The 25,962-nt window shown below is 34.6% G+C and overlaps 1 protein-coding gene across 22 annotated transcripts in view; it reads left to right on the top strand.

Annotated features, from left to right (window-relative positions):
- NRXN1 (neurexin 1) overlaps positions 1 to 25,962 on the top strand; it is a 731,365-nt gene that overhangs the window by 327,926 nt on the left and 377,477 nt on the right. For all 22 annotated transcript variants that reach the window (XM_035562244.2, XM_035562216.2, XM_035562225.2 and 19 more), the window contains 3 exons: positions 12,124 to 12,246; positions 17,003 to 17,384; positions 17,902 to 18,092. In XM_035562244.2, the coding sequence (XP_035418137.1) occupies positions 12,124 to 12,246; positions 17,003 to 17,384; positions 17,902 to 18,092 (696 nt within the window). The remainder of the gene's footprint in view (positions 1 to 12,123; positions 12,247 to 17,002; positions 17,385 to 17,901; positions 18,093 to 25,962) is intronic.

The raw sequence follows: 25,962 nt of genomic DNA, 5'->3' as shown, positions 1-25,962 counted from the left end.
ATCACAGGTTCACAGCCTTCATTGCGTCCTAGTATATAGTTGTAAAGAACTCATATGATGAGTGTTCATGTTTTTTTGCTTGTTTGTTTTTTGATGTTTTCTTTTTTATGGGGGGGGGGGAGGAGATTAAAAAAAAAAAAAAAAGGTTCATGTATGTATCACTTAAGGAAGAGGGAAATTTTGACAGAAGGAATGAGACAACTGGTTTTCAACTGGTGAGCATTCCAGTAGGTCTGAAGTACGGTAAGGTGAATTGCTAAGTTTGTTCCTCTCACTAGATAATAGATATTATTAATAGAACAGTTCAACATTATTAAAAATAAGTGCTACTGACTTCAGTGGAAATCTGATCAGATTGTATTTCTCAGTTTGGTGTGATTAAAAGAACCAAGCTGCATAGGGAAAGCTTGACTACCTCTTGTTCAAAGAGGGCAAAAAAAAGTTACCAAACTGCAATTTTGCTTAAATTAAAATGATTCAGGATAAATCCCTGACAAGCAATTATTTTACTCCTTGAGCGTAAAGATCTATGAGATTTGATATAGACAATAATGAGAAGTACATGCGCAGAGAGCTTTTGTCCTTCTATATGTAGCGCTGTAATGTAGAAATAGAGTTCTCTGCATATTTGTGTAAATACAAGTTTGCAGAACTTGGTTTCTGAGCCATCTGTGGCATTTTGATTTCCAGTTCTTTATTTCACCTGCAGAAAATATTGTGTAAGTATGTATTAGCTTTAGCTGTATAACCGTTTCAAAACGGTATGTTACTATATCATTGCTTCACTTCTCTGCAGTCATCGTTACATAAGTTCAACTTTGATGAAGTCTAGTAAGCACTTAGCTACAATATTATTCTTCATTAATGATATAAGAATGGTAATTCATTTTTCAATGTGCTTTGCTGAAGAGCTAACAGTGTTAAAAACATCTACCCAGAGCAGTTTCTTATATTAAAAACACACCATATCTAGCACATTTTGCATTTGTGTCTGTTAAAATGCATGAAACATCTATCATAACATTTTAAGCACTCAGTAGCTTATTACTGGAACCACATAACTGCTTCCTTATTATGTCTTCGTGACAATGACTTTAACAAATTATATTCAGGTAGTTGTTAAAATTTCCATCTAAGCACAATTCTCTTTTGAATGACATGTCAAGAGGTTAACTTATGCTCCCTTACAGCTGATTTCTAGGCCTCAATCCTTCAGACAAGTCACTTCAAAGGAGTTATGACTCTGTTGAGTTGAGACATCAAGATAAAGTTGGCTTTCTGAAATTCAGTCCCCTTTGGGAAGTGTGCAAAGAATTTTGCAGTTATTTGTCTAGGCAGTACTGAAGCAACAAGACACAAGATGAAGACCAAGACATGTAATGAGGAAAAAGCTATTAAAGAAAAAAGGGAGCTCTGGATAATGTAGCTTATACTAATTTTTTGGTATTATTTCTCATTCATTGTACATTCTGTGAGATTTTCCTCAGAGGAGTGAAGTGCATGTATGTAAAGATATCACTTAATTAGAAGTTCCTCTCTGTCTCTGCACCTTAAGACTTTTCTTAATAATAGTAAAATCTATCTGGAAAAGAAAGACCAAATAGGTAAGTCAACAATTCCATCTTTCACTCATATGCCATAAACTGTTTATGGATGACCTGTGGAAATCAGATCAGCAATGGAGAATAACAAGAACAGAGAGTATGTTTACAACATCTAAGGAATTCTAGTTTTACCAAAATGTAAGAACTATAGCTGAAAGTATATGTGAAGATTACCTACTGAATTTTTGTCATGCTTACCATTATACTATGACTGTCTGTGCATTTTTACTATGTAAAATTACAGCAACTTTGAAAAGAATTTCTTAGAAGGGAACAATGCAGTAATGTACACCACAGGCTATCAGAGGAAGAACTTTCCTTGCATCTCCAGTTAACATTTTGCAGATGACAAACGATACTTAGGAAGCCTGTTGACAAGCTAATCAGCTATGAATAAGAACAACACTAGCTAGAAAAGACTGGTGTGGATTCTTGATTTCATAAAATGACATAAATCAAGATACAAAGCGCACTCTAAGAAACTGTAAGTAGGAACTTCTGTCAAGAAACTGACCTTTTTTTTTTTCTTTCAATAAGAAAACTGTCATTTACTGACACTGAGCACAATTCTTAAGAGAAAACAAATGGCAAAAAACATTTGAGATATTCTCTCAACATTGTAGTCAATTTCATCTAATTAATTTTAAAAGTCATTGTGTTCTTGAGCTTTAGTTTCATACTACAATGCAAGAGACAGAACAACAGCCTGGAGATAAAGATAGCAAAAAAAATGCTTGACTGTATATATTGTTATTCTCAAAATTTGCAACTGAACAGTGAGAAAGTAAAACCAAACCTCATTACTGCAGGTGTCACAGTTGCCTACAGCTTCAGTTGGTCACCTTAAATATATATCTGGGAAAATGATAGAAACAGCCGAAATGTAGCATGAAAAGCTTGATATAGAATGCTGCTTACTGTTACCAGAAAAAAAAAAAAAAAAAGCCTCATTTGCAGAAAAGAAACACACTTTGGTCTTCTGGGTAACAAAGCTGGAAGAGTTGCTGTAAATTTACCTTTAATAAAATGCCATATTAAATATATGCAAATTGTCTCAAGCAGTCTCAAACATAAGTGATGTCTGAGACAGTTCCATACTTTTGTTCCCAACAAAATCTTTATTGGAATAAGTATCTAGTATTTTTAAAAATTGTATTTTAGGCTCAAGAATACTGAAAAAGTATGTCCAAAAATTCCAGTTTGTATAGGGAATAGTATTCATGTTGGTTTCCTACAGGGAAGGAACATCAGACCTGACTTCTCTCAATTGAAAGAAATGTTTAAAGAACGTATACAATATCACCACAATTATATATTGACAAAAATGTGTGTTCTTTTTTCTTTGTAAGAAAGATTCAAAGAGCTATTGTTTACCCTTTTGATAATACTGGAGCATTTATATCTTAAGATACATATACAATTTATATATTCCTGCTACTGCGAGTATACTGAGTGCTCTTCCCTGTGTCCCATATCATCAAGAACATTAAGAATCTTAATCCTGGACACAGTCTGGTGCAGCCAGAATGGAGGTTCTTCAAAAGCTGAAAAGGTCTAAATGCAAACAATCGTGAACTCACTGCACTCATAACTGTAGTGAGGACACTACAAGGATCATAGAGCTAAAAATGACATGACATAGTAATGAAGAAATACACAAATCAGCAAAAGTGTTTTTGCGAATATTTTATGATATAGTTTAGGAATGTACAGGATAAGAAGCCTAAATCTTGTATGTCTTCTGTTGTTTAACCTGGAAAAATCAGAGAACAATTCCATACCCATCAAAGTCAATGGAGGCTGCTCTTTATACAACAGAGATCGCTCTCTGTATTCGTACATTTGTAATTCCTGAAAATAATCTAAAATGTCCATTTGAGTGTTCCTTGCTTTAATCCTGTCTATGTCCAAGATTAAGCATCCAAGAACAAGCAGTCTCAAGAAATTGTTTTTAATCCATGATGATTATAAAAATATTTTAAAACACTGCAGACATAAGTAACAATTGTAAATCTTTAAACATATTCTCTTTACACTTAAATAGACAAAATGTTATAATTTAGTATTTTCATTAAAAAGAAAAAAAATATATATGAATGTGAGATTTAGATGTTACATAGCTTATAACAGCTGTGCCTTGGGATGAAGACACCTGTACATTAAGAGGAACTTATTCTTAAAATGAAGTCACAGTCCAATTTTTTTTTCCTTTGCGTGCCAACTAGTTACCAATCTGCTTATTCTTAATACAATGTTCAATATGTAATGATAAAATGAAATTTTGTGTGCTTTTTTTTCTTTTCTCTTATGTTCATTTTTGCCTAAACATAAAGGTAATGTTTTTATAAAAAAGGTAAATCATTGAGAAGCATACTTAAATTGTACTTATGTTTAAAATGTACTTTAGAGTTTTGACAGTCACGGCTTGATATAAATGGGCACAGTCAATATCAAAGTCAGAAAGCCTTTGTGATCAAAGCTTTTCCCACTTCTTCCCATTTGTCAGTTATAATCTAACCAAAGCACACCATATATTCCAAGTCTCTCAGGAAAAAAAAAAAAAAAAAAATGTGCTAACATTTTCTTCAAAAAACATTGTGAGTTAGGTTATTTTTCCTTCACTGTGTTTAAATGGAAAGAAAGAGGGCAGACCTAGCAGGAGGAAACAGTAGCAAAGGACCTTCAGACTCATATCAGGTTCCTCCACCATGAGGGTATGCTTAGGGATCTATTGCTAATATTGTTCATTAGCCTTCATAAAGCAGAAAATGAACTTATATTGGGATCTTTTTCCCCCTTAAAAACCCATATCTCACAAATCAGAGTAACAAATGAAACTCTGTTAGTCACACAAATAATGAATATTGGACATTCAAGTCATTTCAGAACAATAATAATAATAAAATAAACTGAATTACATTGTTGGTTAAAATTGATGTTTCTTGTTAGTCTTGATACTATTTTACACAGCAGTTTCCAAGTCAGTACTTGTGATTTTTAATCATATTCATATTCTAGGAGGGAACACAATAAACACAGATAACTTCAGATGAATTAGACAGAATTCTCTACCAGTTTTACAAATTTTTTTATTATATAGGAATTGAAGGGAATTTTTAATTGAAACCAAATTCCAGTATAAGAAAGTTTTCTATAATTAAAACATTCTGTATATGCATAGGGAAATTTTTATATTGTAGATTTATTAAAATTTGCCACTTCATTCTTCCATGTGCAATATGCTAGCTTACACTGGATCATCCTTAAAACCAAAATCAAAACAAAACCAAAACGGTTATCAAGATAATTTGATTTATTCAGTGCTTCTGTATGTCTAGGTAAATTGTTGCAGTGATTCTGTCTATGTATTTCAGATCCCTCCACTCCTTAGTGGCCAGACTTTCTGTCTGGTTTCTCTTACTGTCAGGTTTCAGTGTTAATAACTCCAGGCTCAGCTCATGTGGTGTTCTGGGAACTGGGGAGCTGGATGAGAAAATGGGGTAGCAGGCTTGTGAAATGAAATGGCTGCTTTCCTAATGCACTGAAATAGCTTAGGTAAAATGAAGCTGAAGATTTTGATTTGAAGGTGTTTAAGTGTTAAGTGCACCTTATTTTGTCAAAACAAAAAGCTTAAACATATTCAGTTTAATATTTTAGTGACAATGTCAAAACTAATGCAAAAAATAAACTAGGGTTTACTAAAAGCCACACAAGTAGTGTGTGGAAGTGAATCTGCTGATTCACAAGTCAGAGTCCTAATGTTTGGGTGCACTTAAAAAAAATTAGTATAATTTAAGGCAGGTTATTACCTTATGGTTTGTTTGTAATGCTGACCTTTTTATTTTTTATTTTTTATTTTTTTTTACCTACAGTAAATACAACACAAATAATCTTGAATTGAAGCCTACTTTAAATTTGCAGTTATTTAGCATAGAATTGTTGTGTGTTGCACTTGCCTTATGTACAGAAAAGTCAATTGTCATGCTCAAGATAATTTCTGAAAATTTGCCTGAAAGTGTTCAGCAGTAGAATGAAAAAGCAAGAACCAAGATCGTTGACTTTGGTGTACTTTTGTTCAGGTGGATTCATAAAACCTACAGTACCTGTAGCATGTTTTATCTGATAGTTATGATCCTTAGAGAATGGTACAAAGAGAAGGTGTAGGCTTATTAAAAATCCATAGATTTAGCTGTCTTCTGTTTTTTAGCTGTTAAAAGATAATTCTATTTCATTATTTCCAAGAAGAAGGAAAATCACCTGTTCTTAGGGCTGTTTGTGTTTCACTTACTTAGACATGGCTTACAAAATTAAAATTAAAATGCAGCTGATTCCTAGCAATAAATATTTTAAATAACGGAATGAGTAGAGAAATGTCTCTGAGCTAGGTTAGGCATTTCATAATGTAATAACAAATCAGGTTTATCCTCTCATATACTCTGAGTTCATGTAGCTGTGACTGCAATTTCAAAACCATCTTTTCAAAAAATGTGGCTATAATAACATATACCCAGTTATTAACAAGCCAAACACACTTCAGATTTTCAGTGTCTTCTGTGTATACTTTTATGTAGCAAGGAAGTCTAGATGCCAAGACTTACAGCTCAGGAGTTTACTGCTTTCTGGAGAAAAAAAAAATTCACCTTAATTTTTTTCTCCATGTAGGTGAAATTAAGTATTGGTTCTAGTTCTGTTTGTAGTGAATGGGTTTTCACAAGACAGTGGTTTACCATCAGCACCTTTCTCAGCAGGCACCAAGAAATCTTATGTTTAATCAAATAGGTCTGCATATGTTCTGTCTTCCTTACTTGATCCACTGACTGTGTAAACACTTGTGTCAACAACAGTTAATATCTCACAGTTCTGAAGACATTAATGGATGGGTATGTCCCCTATCACAGCCCGAGTTAAAAGCTTGCCTTAGGCAGAAGATAGACAAGGCTGGGAGAGAGGAGATACTTAGCAGTTCAGATTGTCGGCAGGGAAAGGAAGTTCATAGAAAATACAGAAAAGTGACAGGCAAATGCCCTCAGACCTGGTTATGGTATTTCATTCATTGATTTGTTGTTTTTTACATGTTTCTGTGCATTATTTTACCCCAGTGCGTTCACTACGTATGCTGGCTTTCCTTACTACAGAACATTAAATGTAGTCAGCTTGTAGTTTGGTCATTTAAAGAAATCCAACAGAACTTTCAAAAGTACCTTGTTTAGCTTTCTGCATTTCTACATGAGTGCATGTACAGAAACAGATTTAATATTATATTTCAGTTTCTCAGGATAATATGGGAAAACCTAATCTACAAAAGGAACGAAGGCTAATGAACAATATTAGCAACTCTAATCTGCTGTTTTGATTTACAGAATGTCAGGTTTAGTTTTCAAAACTAACAATAACACCCTAAAAATACATTACCTAAATTGCCAAAGGCAATTCTGCCTATAATAAATCTATTGTGGGATGGAACATTGTGAGCAAGCAGAGCAGATATGTTTTGCTTGATGTGATTCAGTGAATGTACTGTTCTTGTGCAGGTATCTGTTTGACTCTGTTAGGAAGAAGATACACTTGACAGAACTCCTTTGGCCTGAGATAAGACTTTCTCAAGTTAATTTGTCAATTAGTTTTAAATGATAAACTGATACACATCACTGATTTTTAAAAGGCAACTAAATTTTTCTATTAGTAAGAAACATGCATAGTCAAGCAATTTCTGAATGATAAATCCAGATGCAGTCATTTAAAATACAGTTGATTCACTGTAATAATTGACTTTTTAAATTAAGGTTTGCAAATGGGTGGGTCACAAGATCAGAATCATTTCTGCAGCCAACCACTATAGAAACTATAATGAAGATTAAGAGACTTCCCCCGATTTGTCTGTGTTTCTGCATCTGGTTCTGGAGGAACCCTTTCTGAATACTCTCCATGCTGCAGACTTAGCCACTTACTCTCTCAAATTTCAAAGGGAAAATGCCACCTGAACTTGATTGTGGTATTATGAATAGTTGTCGATTAGCAAACTAGGCTAATCGACTAACATCGACTTTTCTTTACTGACCAATGAAGAGTTACTATTGGTTTTCCTGTAACTGACTTGGGTTCAGTAGGTTAGTATAGCATTTCCTGACTCATCCCATCTCCTTTCCAAGTCTCTTTTTACTTAGTCTTGCTTTTGATATTTCACTTTTGATACCTACTTTTGATCACAGAATTTAATGCTTCAATCAAGTCTGGGTGGCATTTGTTACATGCCTCCCTAGTGGGGTATGGCATTGTGGGAGCCAATAATACCATCTTGGTTCAAACAAATAGTTTTGGATGTGTTTTTGTACAATGCCAAAAGCTGGTATCTCATTTCAAAGTGACCATTTTGGTTTAGGATGTTCTGTTCAAACAGTTGATTAAATGTTCTCCAAACTTGAGTATAATAGGATAAAAGTCTATAAAAGAAAAAGTGTATGTGTCACTATTAATTAACAGGCCTATTTGATTTCAGCAAATTTTCAGTTCTTGGACTAGGCTGGGCAGGCTATCCACAGGCTAGTACATAGAACAGGAATTTCCACAGGATATTTAGAATATTTAGCCCATTGAAAAATTATCTTTATCCTTTGAAGGTTCATACTTCTTTCCATTAACTGTTAAAAGGAACAAAACCAGTTAGATTCTAGCTGAGGTGCCAAAACCAAAGTGAGTTGAACTAGGACCTTATAATCCTCTTCACTGGATCTCAGTAAGGACATAATTTAGGATGTTTAAGGCTTTACATTTTAATGTCCTGATTCATAATGAATTGCATCATCAAGATTAGTACCTCTCTTGGCTGGCCACACATTCTGTATTTTCCCATGGCGGGGGAGGGAAGATGGCTGTACAAGCAATTATGTGCTTTTAAATGGATGTGCAGGTTTTACTGCCAGGATGGACTGTGAGCAAATGTGGGAGGCATAGAAGTGCCTATATTTGTTTATTTGGTACTATCCAGTAACTCTAGGGATGCATAAAATCTTGTAGTTATTTAAGCCCTTAACATAGAAAGAGATGAACATATATATTGATAATAAAATTTTATTTAAGCAAGAGGAGATAGTGGATTTATGTAGGTTACAACCTGTCTGTGAAAGGAAAAGTTTAAGACATGTTTAAGGTATTGGTATTTGAATCAGTAACTCACAAAAGTGAGTGAGGGGTGGGTACATAAAGCAAATGGACTGTGTCCTGTCTAGAAAGAGAGAAATGAGTTCCAGGGGAAGGACAGCATGGGAAATACGTTCAGATTGGAGAGACTTAAGGTCAGAAGGGTAGTATCAATCCACAGAAAATGCAGGAAAAAATCCATTGGGATTTTTTTTTTTTTTAATAAGGACTCTTGGGTTTCTTCCTATGGGAGACATTTAATGTTTTGTGTTTTTGTTTGTTTGTTTTTTACCCCTGCACATACACATGCACGCACACACACAACATGGTATTACGCCAATTCTTATTTAAATATACTAGCACTTTCTGCTGGTGTGATCTGACTGAGGTAAATGGAATCAGATGAGTGTAGTTATAATAAGACTGAAGAGTCAATCCTTTAGTGGATTTAGATTTATAGTAAATTCACTATAAACTAGAGCACTATAAACCAGGACAAAAGAAGAGTCTGAACTATTATGATCTGAATAGTATTGTGATCTAAATTAAAATTCAGGCCAATATATTTGAAAGTCACTGAGGAAAAAATACTAATTTAAACTGTTTGAGGTAGCCAATGTCATCTAATAAGATATATAAAGAATTTCCTACTGCAGTCCTTTCACCCTTGTATGGTATCAAGGGATTTCCATGTGTGTTTGCGACTGGATGTGTTTAAGCATTTAGAAAAGTTTGTCCTAAATATAGTGCTCACAAGCACATTTACTACTTTGATATGCAAAAGCATATTCTTGGCCAGGAAGCAGCCTAAGCCCTACATTTTCTACAGGAATGGTGAACACCTGTTTTTCCCTATCCACCTCTTCAACCTCAATGGGAAACAATGCTAATTTGCAGAGATGTGGCAGGTGTATATATACAATATCTAGACACCAGGTCTTACTATTTTGTGGTTCCATGTATTCTTTCTGACAAAGAGGAAATCTCTCTTCTCTCTTAGAGGGCAGCTTCAGGAAAGGAACCCTCTTTTCCATACAAAGTATCAGGTTTCTACAAGGCCAAGAATGCTTTCAGTGCATTGCTTCCATCATGTGTTATACTCAGTTTCATCCCTGTCATCCTATTTCCCTTTAATTCCAACTCTGGATTGCATTCAATGCAAATGAAGGCAATTCACACAGGCAGTTCTCACATGATTTTTAACTGAGAGGGCAACTACAAAAGGAAATAGACCGATACCTGGGAAAACATACATTTAATATTACAGCAAAAAGGGTTTACAAGTCCCTAACCATTAAAAGGTAATAGACGTATTTGACTGTATGAATGTGAGCAACTCAGTTGGATTTGATATTCGTATACACTGAGGCTCCTTTACATGAGTAAGATGCTATAGGGGGTTGTTAATGTGAGAGCAAATTAGAATTGCATGTGCTTTTAGGTCTCTTTAGAGAACCATGTGAAATAAGGATTATTAAGCAGTCCAGCTCCTAAAACGTAGAAAAAAAAATGAGTTGGAACAAAAAATGAAGAAGGATTAACATATTTAAAATAACAGTAAATGATCTGTTTCTACACAGGCCTATTCTATCTAACCAAGAATTTTACCAATGACATTAATTATTTTTGGTAAGTCCCTCTCTTGTCTTCCACATGTAGTTAGAAACCCCTTCCTTTGCTACCTTTGAAAACCCCAATAAAATGTAGAATAATAGAAATTTCTTAAAGAGAATTATTCGCTGCATCTATATCACTGTATCAATAAAGAACAATATTTACTTAAGTTTTGTTCAAAACTGTCCTTTCTCTTGTCAAAGAAAGTTAATGTAGAAGGAACAGAATAATTCAGGTAGTTGACACGAGTGAGTACACATGAATCTCTTTCTGCTGTGTTTGCATACTTCCCCTACTCTTGTGTAAATACAGAGGATTAATCAGAGAGAGAAGGCAACATGGTATCAGTAGAACCTTGTTGTCTTTGCTGTAGCTATTGTTTTTATTCCAGGAGATACCTTGACAGGCTCAAAGATTGTATACAAAGGCAGAGCAATCAATGTCAATTAAAAAATGCTGATAGAAAAAAAAAAAAAAAAGTTTGAAACAAAAACTGTCAAAATCACTGAACAACCACATCAGGCAGTTTCCAGTATGCAGTCCTGAATTCAGACAGGCTTTGATTTTACAGAATGTTCTATAGTATACCCATCTATTAATCAACCTGTCTATCACAGTTAGTGTGTACCAGGTCGTGAAAGGTTAAAGGAATCCAAAAAGAAATGTGCGAGAGTCTCAGAACCGGTGGCATATTGGATATAGTCACCTGGAAAATTACAGTGGAGGTAATGGGTGCAATGCTGAAGTTCTAGTGTCAAGTGTTACTACACTGTATTTCTTTCTTTTTGTAATCATAAGCCTCTATTAAGTTACAGGAACTGAGAGGGGAAAAAAAAAAAAAAAAGAAAAGGCATGGGAGGTCTATCTTGTGAAAAGGTAATTCATTAATTGCAGATTAGCTTTCACTTTTGGACAGTTACCACATAGTGTCAATAACTCAGGTATGAGCACAAAAGTTGTGATTGATTATTTCAGTGCTTGGTCAATCTTTGATTCGTATCAGAGAGAGTTCTCAGTCCGTATTTCTCTGTCTCTTTCTCTTCTTGGTCAATAGTGCAAAGGATGATTTCCATAATCCTTTTATTGACCATACTTCAGTTGGTGTGAGTACATTTTACCATATATAAAATTATATTTGCTTCAAAAGTACTTGTTGAACTGCTTACAAAAATAGATTACAAGAAAAAGTAAATGAGATGAAAAAGGAAAGTATAATTTGGTGGTCAGCTCATATTAGAAGGAACTGAATATGAATATTAAAGAGTCATCTAGACAATAAGGTAATAGATAATCTTCTGAGAATCCAAATTAAAAAACGTAGGCTGATGTAGATAAAGAAAAACTTGACATACACACATGCACATTTACTGCTTATACCTTTCACCCAACCTATTTTTAATGAAGGAACAAAATGCAGTGTTGAAAATCCATGCTGAAATTTTCCTTCTGGCGACAGTAATCCCATTTCTTAAAGGCTTGTTCATGACTGTAAAATGTATAACTAAATCCATGTTGACTGTGCCCATTTATGACAACCTGATTCATTTATTTTACATATATTATACATATATACAGTTAAATAGACAAGAGAAATGTTTTAAAATAGTAGCTCTATGTTTTGAAAATTGCTTATACTTGGTAATTTTCTTGCTTGATAATGACTTTTGGTGAGTTTTGCCCAGCCAGTCTCTTTCTCTCTCTCTCTCTGTGAGGTTCACATGTAAACTGATTTAAAGATTGCATAATGACTGTTTGGCATATCCTACAGGCAAAGGTCCAGAAACCCTTTTTGCTGGCTATAACCTCAATGATAATGAGTGGCACACAGTGCGTGTGGTTCGTCGAGGAAAAAGTTTAAAGTTAATGGTGGATGACCAGCAGGCCATGACAGGTAGTATGACATTGTGACTTCCTGTTACTTAGGGGGGTTGTGGAGGGAACACACAAAACAAAAAATGACAGAAGTAAAATGCCTATATCTGAAAGCAACAGACACTTTACTTGGGTAAGATACACATTGTACATATTGAAATACTACTACTACAAGTGCATTTATTACACTTGACATTAATATTACTGTAACACTGCTATTGAAATTAAGAAAACCTTCATGCTGACTTAAATGAATATTTTTATACAGTAATTGGAGAGAAGTCATTTGATACATCACTAGTGAAAAGGCAAGTAAAATGCTTTTGCTAATGTACTAAGTTTAAACTAGGACTAAACTCTAAGCCGTTGATGTAAGAGGGAATTTCAAAAACATTTGAAGGATATTTTATCACATTTTCAAGTCTTGCATCATGTTTTTCTTGAACACTAGAATGGTAGTTTTGGTGTGAGAATAAAAATGGTATGAATGCTAGCAGATGTTACAAATACATTCCTATGATGTCTCAAAAATGATAACAGAGAATATTTTTTTTCTGCTAAATATTTCTTACATGTGTATTGTTAATAGGAACAGACCTAGTTCTAGCCTTGATTTCTTGCACAGTACATTGAGCCTAATTTTGTTTTAGCTATTTAGTATTTTCCTTTGTTTTTATGTTTAAATAGCTTCTATCTTTTGTTTTAGGGTTTGTTAAAATGGTAACAATTTTAATGTTTTTTAAAAGGAAAGCATGTCCTGTAGTCCTTTTTCACTCCAACTGAACACTCAATACCATGTCACTGGTAGAAGAATAATTACGAAGGTATTCCTGGAGCTGCAAAAATATTTCTAGGATCATACATTACCAATAGATCTTCCAGATGTGAAGCAAAGATTTAATCTGTGTATGTGATGATGCTTTGGGTCATTGTTCCAAGAAAGCTGATGGCCTAAATCTGTTATTTTCTTGTCATGAAAATATATGTATAGTATGTGAGGAATTAGGTCAAAAATATCATCATCTTGCTGCGTCAACTCGTGACTGAAATATTAAAGTTACTTTTGGGACTCTTTCTAGTTAGAGGAAGCTGTTTAGAACTGAAGAAAATATAGTCTTTAAAACCAAATTTGTATTTCCTTTGCTCCTTATGGCAGAGTTTACATTAAAACACAATACAGGTTACAAAGTCATCAAGAAGGATTGGTTTTGCCTTTGGGATGAGTCCAAACTGCTTAATAGAGCTGTAGAAATCTAAGATATATATGAAGGAATAAAATGAAAATGAGAGTTTTCTGTCACGTATAGTGTAGTTAATGAAGTAATAAGCAAGGAATGCAGGACTCCACTATTTTTTAGTCCTTCTAAATTGTGGATAACTGTATTTACAATCAGATGTCATGATTGCAGCAAAGAAATGTTAAAGCCAGTGAGTTTTTTCACTTCGGTTGCCTCTTAATCCAGGGAAGGTATTGTCTGTCCATCCAGCTTCTTATACAACACTTGTATCCACTCCAGATGTCAGTACATGTATCAGAAATTGTGCTGTTAACTCAAAATAATTCTCAGGTCTTCAAGCTGGAAGTTGCCTACATATGCATAATTCACAGATTTTGATTTTTCTTCACCCAAAGGGAGAAAGTTGTCCCAGTACTTTGGAGGGAAAAAATCTTCCAAAACTCCCTTCTGGAAGCTGTGTGACCATTCTGTGGCTGCCTCCATCTGTGAGGAGGAAACTGGTGTGAGAGAAAGAGCTATAGGAAACTTGAAACTCTGATAACAAGGGAAATCTGCTGTTAATCCCAGTAATATTACATTTTCTTTATGGAGCATTTCTGTTGCCATATAGAAACAGCTGTTTTTTTAGAACATAACAAAATTTTCACCAACTTAAATTTTTACTCCCATCTTTGGTAGACAGTCAAATGTATACAATGCAATTAAATGTAGTAGCTTTGAATTCCCTAATGAGGTACTGAAAGAGTTGCCATATCACATTAGAGTTCTCTTGCTTTAAACTGCTTAGAACTTCCTTTCAGATGTCCCAGCAATCAGAAATATGGTTAAAAAATAACCTGGTAGTTATTCTTGTGAAACATTATTATTGGATAACAGAGAGCATGAGAAAAAAAAGAATGGAGTTTCTCCCCATAATTTCAGTTTCCCCTGCATTACAAAAAAAAAAAAAAAAAAAAAGAAAAAAAAAAAAAGAAAAAACACCACAGGTCAAGAAAGCTTAAGCTGGAAGGGAATCCATTAAGTAGTTCAGCCTGAGTTTCCATTTTTACATGTTATAAAATATCACCTATTCATCCACTTATTGAACACTCTTACTTACCTTTGATAAATGCATAATTTATGCATGGGTAAACAATCTTTCAAAATCATAACTAGCTTTCATTGGAAGTCATGCAGATAGTTTTGAAAATTTTGCTCAGCGTAGAAGAGTTTAAATACTTGCAGTGCATCATTTTATTTCCTAGAAATCTGTAGAGAAAAAAAGACGAATGAAAGACATTGCTACAGTTGGATGTTAGAAAAGATACCTAGCTTATGATTATGACAAGACATTCACTAGGCCTTTTGTATGATGTTCCATAACATTACAACAGGTAATGCATTTTGTGCACCAACCTGGCAAGTTTAAACAACAACAGCAACACAGCCATCCACAAAACAGCCCAGCTTGTGAGAACAAAGTGGAGTTTCTTTCTTCGTTGTTGTAGCTGCAAATACTGTGGAGCATTATGTGAAGTCTCAAGTCCCGCTAGCAACTTTGTACAACTAAAATGTTAGGAGGAGATTTGGGATGTGAGCCCAGATTTCTAGAACATTTTTTATTACTGTGCTGGAGAAAGAAATACATTTAAGCTAGTGAATGTACAGAGGATACAGAGCTACAGGCCAAAGCTTAGTGGATTTTTGCCATGACATTTACGCAATGCCTTCTGAAGTGATATAAGACTGGAATATGTAATGTTCCTTCTCTAAAAGATGAACTTCAGCTCTCTCTGGCTGTGATCTAATATACAACTCTTGGTCTTGTGGAAAGTTGTGGATCTGGCATTTTTCAAGACATCTCCCTGGCTGGTCATTGTAAGGAAGAACCCACCTTCACTGATATATGAGGGAACAAACATATTTAGAACTGATGTTTGGAAAAAAGGCCACCAACAAGACTGTCCTTGGGGATTAAGAAGCTTCTTGCACTGCTCAGCCTGTATGACTACTGATTGCAGATGCTGATGGTGTTTAGTGGTATCAGTGAAGTCATATTTTACAAGGAATGCATCCTGCTTGAAAAAAAAGTTATCATAAATTATTAGCTTTTTTTTTTTTCTTTTTTTTGGGGGGGAAGGTATTAAGGTATTATTCACTGTAACTTTAGTGATATATGTATTCCTATCTAAGTGCTGTGACTGAACCACTTTGTGACTCCATGTTGCTGGGCAAAACCCAAATATATTCATCTTGCCCTAATACTTGTCCTGTTCATGCACATATACACAGACACTTGCTTATAAAAGCTATGAAAGTCTGAGCCTGCTGCAGACATATCCAGCCCAAGTCAGAGCTCACTCTCTTCTCTTGAAGTAGTACATTCAGGAAAGAACAGAGGGAACTTGGTCTTCAACACTTTGCACTGCAACTGGAAGAACATTATAAAGCAGCTTTATGCCAATATTTGTTCCAGCTTGCTGTTAACCCTCTTTGTACTACATGAGAGCCACAGAACTCCTAAGGAACAGGTAAATCTACCCCATAGTTTATAAAAGGTAGATTAAGTTGTAAAATTGATTTATAATGAAATGAATTTTGTCATCAGACCTGTACAATGTGATGACGAATTTTCCTTGTACTGTCCTGACTCTTTAAAATGAGCCTGGAGAAAAAAAATCTATGTTTTGTTAGAAAAGGGAGCTCTCCAGTGGACAAAATTTTGGTCTGCTGGATAAGTTGTTTAATAAATAGCTTAAATACTGAACTGTACAGAGTGTGCCCTGGCAGCATTGATGCTTTTCTTCAGGCTAGGTATACAGTCAGCAAATTTTAGACTTTTGGCTATGCACAACAAGGAAGGACCCAAGTGTAATTGTCAGGCTTGCTTGTGTTCTCCTCTGTGATGTAATCGAATCCCTTGCTATTTTCAGGATTACAAAAGACACTGGCATATACCTTACTGCAGGCTTTCAGCTTTGTTCATCTCTTGGGTTGTGACTGCCTTCACCCATGTTTGTCCCCATGATAAAAAGCTTTCAAGGAAGGTTCTATCTACCCTTGCAGGACAGGGATTTTCAGGACTGTTTAAACAAGAATCTTTCCTTCTTCCTGCCAAATCATGCCCTTTCAAGCAAAACATGCAGAAACACCCCTCTGACTCTTACACTATTTTGTGAAAATCTAGCATTGTAGTTTTAGCTCTTAGATTTCATCCTTGTATGCTTAATGTTGTGTTAATTAATTGTTCTTGCTTATAGTAAAATCAAATATCTGATTAACTGTAGCCAATGTGTGGAGTTTTATTGGCAGTTATTGGCACTGGTCTTCAGTTTAGAAAGCTTGCTGTTGGCCTTATCCAAACAGAAAAAACTTGGTGGAGAGATTCCCAGATGTTTAACAGTAGTATGAATGAATTTAGAAACATCTTCTTCAGAGTCAAGGATTGGCCTGAACATTCTGAAAAGTGTGAATTTTTTGCAGACGCTTAGTAATGTGATGTGTTTTTTGACTTCCCATTTCAAATGCTAACATGTATTTTCTTGTTACTGTTTGAAGGTCAAATGGCTGGTGATCACACACGGCTGGAATTCCACAACATAGAAACAGGAATAATAACTGAACGGCGCTACCTGTCTTCTGTGCCTTCTAATTTCATTGGGCATCTGCAGAGCCTTACATTTAATGGCATGGCATACATTGACTTATGTAAAAATGGAGACATCGATTATTGTGAGCTAAATGCAAGATTTGGGTTCAGAAACATCATAGCAGACCCTGTAACCTTTAAAACAAAAGCAAGTTATGTTGCATTGGCCACGCTACAAGCATATACCTCTATGCACCTTTTTTTCCAGTTCAAAACAACCTCTCTGGATGGATTGATACTTTATAACAGCGGTGATGGAAATGATTTCATTGTGGTTGAATTAGTAAAAGGGTATGTATGGATGACTTTAATGATAAAAAGAGTCTAGACAAAGTATATAGTCAGGAGAAAGACAAGGGAAAGTTTAGGATACAAATCTTTATCTGACTGGGTATATCTGATGGATGAATGTTTCCTCATGTTAAACTTCATATGAGTTTTTCTTTCAGATGAAGATAGATGCATGAAAAATATGAAATTAAATAATACGCATAACTTCTATAATGTTTACCCCAAAGAAGCATTAGATGATAGCCTTCCTCTTGTTCTCTATGTATGTGTGTACGTATGTGTTGGTACAAGGAATTCTCATTAATTTCCAGAAACTTGGGAGTTCATCTCAATTCATGTAAATGAACAGTGATTTCTCTGAATTGAGGTTGCTTGACCATTTGACATTCAGTGTTATCTTCCTGTTTTACCAGTACTACTGAGAAGTACAAGGAAATAGAAATATACGACATATTAATTAGTGCCCCCTTGATATGTAAAGAAAAGGAAACTTCCATTTTTTTTCCTCTTTTCACAGCTATTTGCACTATGTGTTTGACTTGGGAAATGGTGCAAATCTCATCAAAGGAAGTTCTAATAAACCTCTGAATGACAACCAGTGGCATAATGTGATGATATCAAGGGATACCAACAATCTCCACACTGTGAAGATTGACACAAAAATCACAACACAGAGCACAGCAGGAGCCAGAAATTTAGATCTGAAAAGTAAGTACAGTAATTCCTGTATAAACTGCAGTGAGGATCATTACAGAATGATAACCTGAACAAGTCATGCATGTATTGTAATACCAGGTAGAATATTAAATTTGAAAATAATTTGTATTTTCACACAAGATGAGATTTTGTTAGCCTGACAATGCCAATTCAGTAGTAGTTCTGCACAGGTAGGTTCAACTTTAAATGTAGAAAATCTAATAACACAGAGTGGACAAATATCATACCAAAAGATGACTGAGGGAATAAAGGAGCTCTTAAAAACCTTGACTTTATGTGAACATAAGTTACGTTAAGTGGCATGCAGAAACCACAGCCCAAGCTGTACAATATAACTAAAAAGGCTTTGAAGAATTGATGACTTCTGTGTAAGAGGTTTGGGGAATATTTTGTCCTGATTCCCATTGTTAATTATTCCACACAAAACTTACCTTTCATTGGGAAACTAAATACGATGCAGTATTTTTATATAATAAAATATGTGATAGGTAAAACAATCTTATGTGGCAGTCCTCTAAAGAAATTGTCAGTTATAAATACAAGTTGCTCTGTGTATTAAACTATATACTATATACATATACTCACTTAAATATCTATTGTAATTTCAATTGCAGGATGTGATAAACTGTTTTGTAGATCTAAAACTACATTTTATAGGTCCAGATAGATTCTTAAGTTCCATTTTGATAAACCAAGCTCATATATGTATTTTAAAACAAGTAATAGTAATTAATTGTCAGGATGGGCTTCTGAAGAGCTCATTTCCATCAGAGGAAAACATAATTTTGAAATGCTGTATAAGTATACTTTTTAAATACTGCCTACTTAATCAAACATAAGAAAAAACATTCTGGTCACATGAAAAAAAATATCATATATTTTAACATGCTTTATAAAAGTTTCTTGTTAGGAAAACAAAAATTTTCTAACAGTCAAAGAAAATTTAATATTTCAAAAGCTGGAATGTTCAAAGTAGACATTAATATTCCATCAAGAGCTTGTTCCTTGCTGAATTTTCTTTTATCTACCTCTGAGTCACAGATAATGAGCTAACCTTAGTAATTATTCTGGATTTTTTGATATTTTACATATTTGCTTCACTTGAAAGTGCTATTAAGATTGTTAGGAAAACTGTATCTTGATATGTCATAGTCTTCAGTAAGAGCCTTTTTATCAGAAATGCTTGGTTATAAATTAAAGCTTTTTGGATGGCTCTTGCTCCATTCTCAAAATTGTACTTGAAAATTGTGCCACATTCTTTCTCATTTTTGCCTTCCTGTAAACATAGTCGATGTTTCTTGAGGCAGTGTGATACTTCAGAGAGATTTTTGGTATTGTAGAGAAAGTGTACACCTTATTTCTTCCCCATTTTTTGCAACGTTAAGTACTGTTTCTGTTTATACATATGCACTGTATTTTTTTTCAGTATATTAATTAGACATGAGTGGAAAAAATAATCCTGATTAGAACTGATAAGTAAGGTACCACAGCCATTTTATTCTACATCTTTTTCAAACTGAAGTTATGTGTTGGTATGTTGCTTTCCTTTGCTTAAAAGTTTGTACAATGTGCTTAATAAAGACACTAGAGGGCACTGTTATTTCATGAAATGTGCTGCTTTGTGCCTTGCCTTCATAGAGCCAGCTCACCAGCTAGGATAACCTACAAAATCTAACATTCCTTTGTTTTCTTCACTTTGAAAATTCTACTTTTGCTTTACCCTTTTGAAGTAAAACTGTATTCATAGCTGGTGCATTTTATAACCTTGAATTCCAGTTGAAAAAAACAACAACAACAACAACAAAAAAACCTGAAGAGCATGAAAAAACACACTGAGAATTGAAGTGAGGAAGGTGAATTGTATTAGATGCTGATTTTCTGTAATTCACCACCCAGGAAATATGGCTAGTAAAAGAATAACAAACCTGACATTTTCAAACAGTGATATATAGTAAACATCTTCCTCAAACTGGGCTAGCATACATAGGTCCTCAACCTCTGTCTTTTAATAGTGGTATGTTTCATTTTACTTTTTTAATGTATTCTATTATATTTTGTGCAGTCAGCTTCTTTAAATATGTCACAGCATTTATCATGAGAACTTTGTTTTTCTGGAGGAAGTTCAAACATGCATTTTAGCCAGCAGGCTAGAAAGGAGAAAAAATTACCTTTCATTATTGTTTCTTCTTCTTCTGCATTCAGTTGAAATGCTTTCCTGTAGCTTTTTCTTTTTTTCTATTTTATGTCATTTTTTCTTATGGTGACATATCTCTGTTATGCTGTAAACACTTACCCCATACACTTGACTTTACCAACAAGAGCAGACATTGTTAATTGATTGTCCTGTATTATTTTAGCACTAGCAACAAATAAAAATTAAAATTTTACTTCCTGCTAGTGATATCAATCATTCTGTTTAACTAAAGTTAGTATTAGGTGAAAAAAATATATATATAAATGTGTACAGGCAATACAGAATATCTGCATCCTTTCTCAGTAATTGGAAAGTTACCAGATTTTAGATGCTGAAATCCAAGATGATCCTGGAAAGAATAATCACATAAATGCCATATATATATATATATACATATATATATACATATATATAGTGAATTCAGTGCAAAGACAGATTGTGTTGTAGAGCTTGCACAGGATGCCAGTTGTCTGGGGAAGAAGACAGTTGTCTCAAAAGCATGTGAGAAAATTTCCACTATACATTTCTTTCTGGGTGTGCGATTTGGCTATTTAACATACAAAGTCGATTATTACAGAGATGCGTTTCCTTCATAACATCTGACACAATTTCAGTGGACTGATCTTGAGTACTTGTGGAAACACATGCACTACATTCTCCAGCTTAATTACTGCAGTTATTTGATAGATAAATGATAAATTAGAGACAAATAAAAGAGTGAAAATAGTTCTGTGTTTGGATTCCAAGAACCGTGTTTTTCTGAGCAGAGAAAATTAGCAAAATGTACTCAGGTGCAGTTCCAGCAGATAACCTATGAAGACAAATGAGATTTAACAGGAAAGGCAATGCAGTTCAAGCTTGCCAACATGCACTTACACAGCAAATTTGCTTTTATGTATTTCACGAGCAGTTTACCTGTTCTGCTTTCAGTATAGCTTAACTGGTTAGTTTGGCTATAATTCAAGGTCTTCACAGAACAAAATAGTTGGGTGAAGAAAATTCTCCTCACTGTACTTTGATGTTGTGCTGTTACAGTCTAAATAGCCTGAAAGGGGCAAACAAAGGCAAGTGAAGGTGGAATTTGACTCATGTTCTTGTTCCTCACTATTGCCAAATGAAAGTCATCTCCTTCATTCAGGCTATGTAGGTATTACAACATTTGGAATGTCTCTTCTGTCTCCACACTTTCTTCCTGTGTTGTGGGAGACTGAAGTTTTGTCAGTATATTTTTTTTTTTTTTGGAAGACACACAAGCTGCTTTCGAGGAGCAAGAGGAACATCCTCAAGCATAACTTTGTATACCCTTACCTACTAGGGTTTAATCTTCATTTTGCTTCTCTCCTATACATATGGGCACCATTTTGAGATAGTAACTTTTCACCCACTTCATTTAAATTGCAAACATACAAAAACAAACAAGCAAGCAAGCAAACAAACACAACAACTACAGAAATCTACCCATAATTAGTATCCCAGTGAAAATTCAGATATTTAAACATTTCATTTGTTTATAAGTTGGGATGAAAAGGTAAAATATTCCACACTTTTCTAGGAAATTTGTAGTTTCAGTACATCTGTATCCCATCCTATTCCAAACTTTTTAGCTATACTGTATCATCCAGGATGAACTGCAGTCATCTGAAGTCAGATTTTGGGCTATCTGTATTTTCTTTCAAAACAAAAATTATCATCACAGAAAATTTCTTCCCAACTCTACAGTTTTGGTTTGATTTTTACTGCCTGTACAGCATTTCATACATTTTTAAGACCTGCTTTTCTGAACTGGCATCCATACTTCCAGCGTTTCACACTTTGTTATTCTCTTTCACATGGCTTTCCCAAATGTCATTTTTTTCTAGCATCCATTTTAAACAATGTTATTTCTGTGCTACTGTATCACTGTATTCCCCCCCCCCCCCCCAAGGCTATTCATATTACAACCTAAGTTAGAATCAACTTTATATTTAAAAATCCTTATATTTAAAAATCCTGTCTAGATCTATTGTTTTCTGTGTTACTTTACTTCTGTAGCCTTTCACTGGCCTCCACCTTCCTCTACGCCTTTGTGAGATATGGCTGGTATTGCTATACAAATTTGCCTTTTCGTTTGACCTTTTGTCCAGTAATGTAAAAACAGCCTGTTCTGAAGCCTCTCAAAGGAAAGTAATCACATTAATTTCTGGTATAAACACAGTGGTTTCATAAACTCACTGAATTATATTTCCACATATGTAAAGACTCACTCAGCAGTTAATTCATCTTTAAAAACTTTTTATGTAATTTACTAAATTATCAATAGATCTATTAGGCTGGTTTATGCATTGATGATTGATAATAGTGATTAAATTCATTTGATGTTTCATTTGCCTGTCAAAGTAGGTTATTCAAGCCATGCAAAACTGAGCTCAATTAGTCTTGATCATAAAGCAGGTTTCTTATTCCGGTGACGGAATTTGAAATAATTTCAATTTTAGGTAATATTTGTCCCTATTGTTCTATATCGAGCCCATTCTTACTGTTGCTGCATTTTATGTTACTTTGTGTATTACAAGGCCTCTCTCAATGGCAATGGTTCTTTATATTTTTATTAACTAAGAAACAAAGCTTTATGAAAAAGCACAGAAAAGTATTTTATATATAAGCCCAAATTTGTTTAAATGAACAAATGAACTAAATGAACTAATACTAGTGCTTTAATTTCTCAAATAAGCATGCATGAGTTAATTGTAACGACCTTGCCAGTGGGCTGTGATCTCCTCATGTAGAAAAACATTCTGTTTCAAATACAAAATACCAAATACTGTCACCAGTAAATAGATCTTCCTAATGTGACTTGTTGGAATAGACAACAGTGAATACAGCTGCTGTCTTCCTGATAGTTTGAAAAAGCAGCCTCTGTACAGAGGGAAAAATATGGAACTTAAAACTGAGAGCTGTTCTTTTAGACTTCCTGTGTTGCAAATATATACAGGCAGATTAACAATAGGTAATTGGACAACTTGGTCTAATGCAAATTCCTTTGTCTGCCTTTCTTTGGAACTTGTCATATATTGCTTCAAAACAGCTATGCTCTCTACCAGGCTATGTAAATAATTTTGATAATTCTAAACTTTCAGAAATTGTATCCAAATTTCCAAGATTATAAAACTGGAAGAAATGAAAATTCTACTGCAGTACTTCTGGATTAAATAAATAATTTAAATTAATAATAATAATAATAATACTCTGGTGTTTATGATGAGCTCTGTGAGGTCAAAAGCATTGCAGTAGTCTCTCAGGTTACCCCATGGTTAGATAAACTTTTTGCTTTCTGCCACTTCTTCCTGTTTCTTACAAACATATATATATAGATGTGTCTATGTTCCTACAGCTGTTCAGCATGAATGTAATACCATAGGTGGTTGTGGAGTTTCTTTCAAGCCATTCTGGAATATGAAGTAAAAGTTATGCTAAGGCTAATATAGGAAACATACATAATCGTAAAACATGCGTAAAAATCTAGATATTTATCTTAAATACATCCCACTGACAAAGTGGGAAGACACCTTTGTTATCTGCAAGTTGTAATCAGATCATGGTCTCAACTCAGATGAAATGATAATTTTGTCTGTCCCCCAGCTGCATTCACAGGTACTATACCGGGTCTCTCTGGGGCACATTTGTTGAATCCTGGTATCCTCCCTGCCCTAAACTTGTATTCAGAATGTGCTACCATAGGTATGGTATGGTCCCCATAAATTTGGGAATTCTGACCATCGTTGGAAAAAAAAAAAAAAAACAACACAAAACTGCCTCGTGCAATATCCTCAGAGTCTGGAGGTAATTGTCTGGATCAAGAGGATGGTAATATAATATAAAATATTTACCTCTGCAAACCTACCTTCAAAGTGAGACCATATTTAACCTCTGTTGGCTTCCTTGTAGCTTTATGTGGAGAATCTTGCCTGAAGTAATAGCTAAGGGAAGAGTTTTGTAGATGCTGCTGATCCCTGAGGTCCAGGCTACCTGTTGGAAGGAAGAATCCTTCACTATTTTGAAAACAAACTCTGCCTAAGAGCATGTATTGGCTGTTGAAATAGAGAGTGAATAAATGATTTCAGAAAGGTAATTGTAGGAGGGGAAATCCCAATACATTATGGCATGGAAATTCCCACCTCATTAAATTTATCCATTTTTCAGATGCATTCAATATACAAAAATGGTCAGAACAGGAAAGAAATGAAGGACATTTGATGTGCTTGAATGCCTCACCTTTCTACCACAACCATCTCCCTCATATATGATGTAATTAATATAGCATCAGTTCTGTGGGAGATGGATTACCACGCACATTTATATGGCAATTAGATTTAATTATTTACTGTTTCACATGCATCACCAACTTTCCTCACAGTCCATTGGACAAGCAGACTGTTTCAGTTTTAAATCTGTTTAATCTTTTTTTCAGTCCCAGTGCCCTCCATCTAGTCTTTTGAAAAAGAAAATTAAAAAAAAAAAAGGAGTGTGAGGGGGTAGAGGTTGGGACAAAGCAAAATAAAATGACTGTGAATCAGAATTGTTACTGTTGAGAAAATGCAAAATGTTTCTGTGTAACTGTTTTGTGTTTGATATTACAGGTAATTTGAGAAAGGGGGTGATGTTTTCTAGGGAAATGGTGGATTTTAACGTGGAGAAATTTGGGGAAATGTTCAGACATAATCATGTACCTTTTGTGTATCTGCTTTTGTCTATCAAAAACTCAGCTGCTAAGGCCATTGTTGCATTGTTGTTGCCCTCCACCTCCACCTCTTTTCTATCGTACAGTTTTTTTTTTGTTTTGTTTTGTTTTTTTAATCTGGCATGTTTGCATAAGAATTGAGCTAAATTAAATAGAACCAAAAAGCGTAATAGGAGTGAAAAGTGAGCACTAGGAGCTGAAGTGCAGAAGTGCACGTCAGGCAGAGCCTGACATGTAAAATAGTGTGTAACATAGCAAGAGCATAAGAAGAACTTTCTAGACAGATGCATAATCATACCAATTGCGGAAAATCTTAGATGCAGATATATGAACTGCATGATGCGATTGGGAGACTTGGAGAAAGGTAAAGCAGCAGGTCTATCTCCAGTGTGGACTGCTGTAGAAATTAGTAACAAGAGAAAATTTTCTTGCTGCACCTACCAACCCCACAAGCTCCTTCTTAGTCATCTGTCTAAGTCTTCACTGTCTTTTCTTCTGTGTGGACTGGGGGCCAGTACTACAATGGGTAAAAAGAATAAGCAATAGCAGCCAAGGAAGGAAGTATTTTCAAAGTTCAATTCTCTAGACAGATAACTACATTATGTCCTATGTGCCAATAGCGATGACTGAAAACAAACAAACAAACAAACAGTGTTAACATTTCAATGCTTGTGATTTCTCTCTTTTTTTTTTTTTAATACCTTTAAAAAGGTATTCAGAAAAGATGCTAAAGGCAATGTAGAATTGGGCTGAAAAGATCAGATTCTCTTTTCCTTCCTGAAGGAGAAACTTCCTAATCCATAAATTATTTTCTTACCTTTGACTTGCTTGGTTATCAGTACAGGGACTGTGGAAGACAGAAGGAGCCACCTGTCACTTCATACAACTGCCTCTTGCCCAAAGCGTTTGAAAGGACAGATAACTCAGGAAAACCTGGGCTAGTAAACTAG

Source organism: Cygnus atratus, chromosome 3 (assembly GCF_013377495.2).
Source record: "Cygnus atratus isolate AKBS03 ecotype Queensland, Australia chromosome 3, CAtr_DNAZoo_HiC_assembly, whole genome shotgun sequence".
In the NCBI taxonomy this organism is placed as follows: domain Eukaryota; kingdom Metazoa; phylum Chordata; class Aves; order Anseriformes; family Anatidae; genus Cygnus; species Cygnus atratus.
This window is presented reverse-complemented; position numbering and strand designations above follow the sequence as displayed.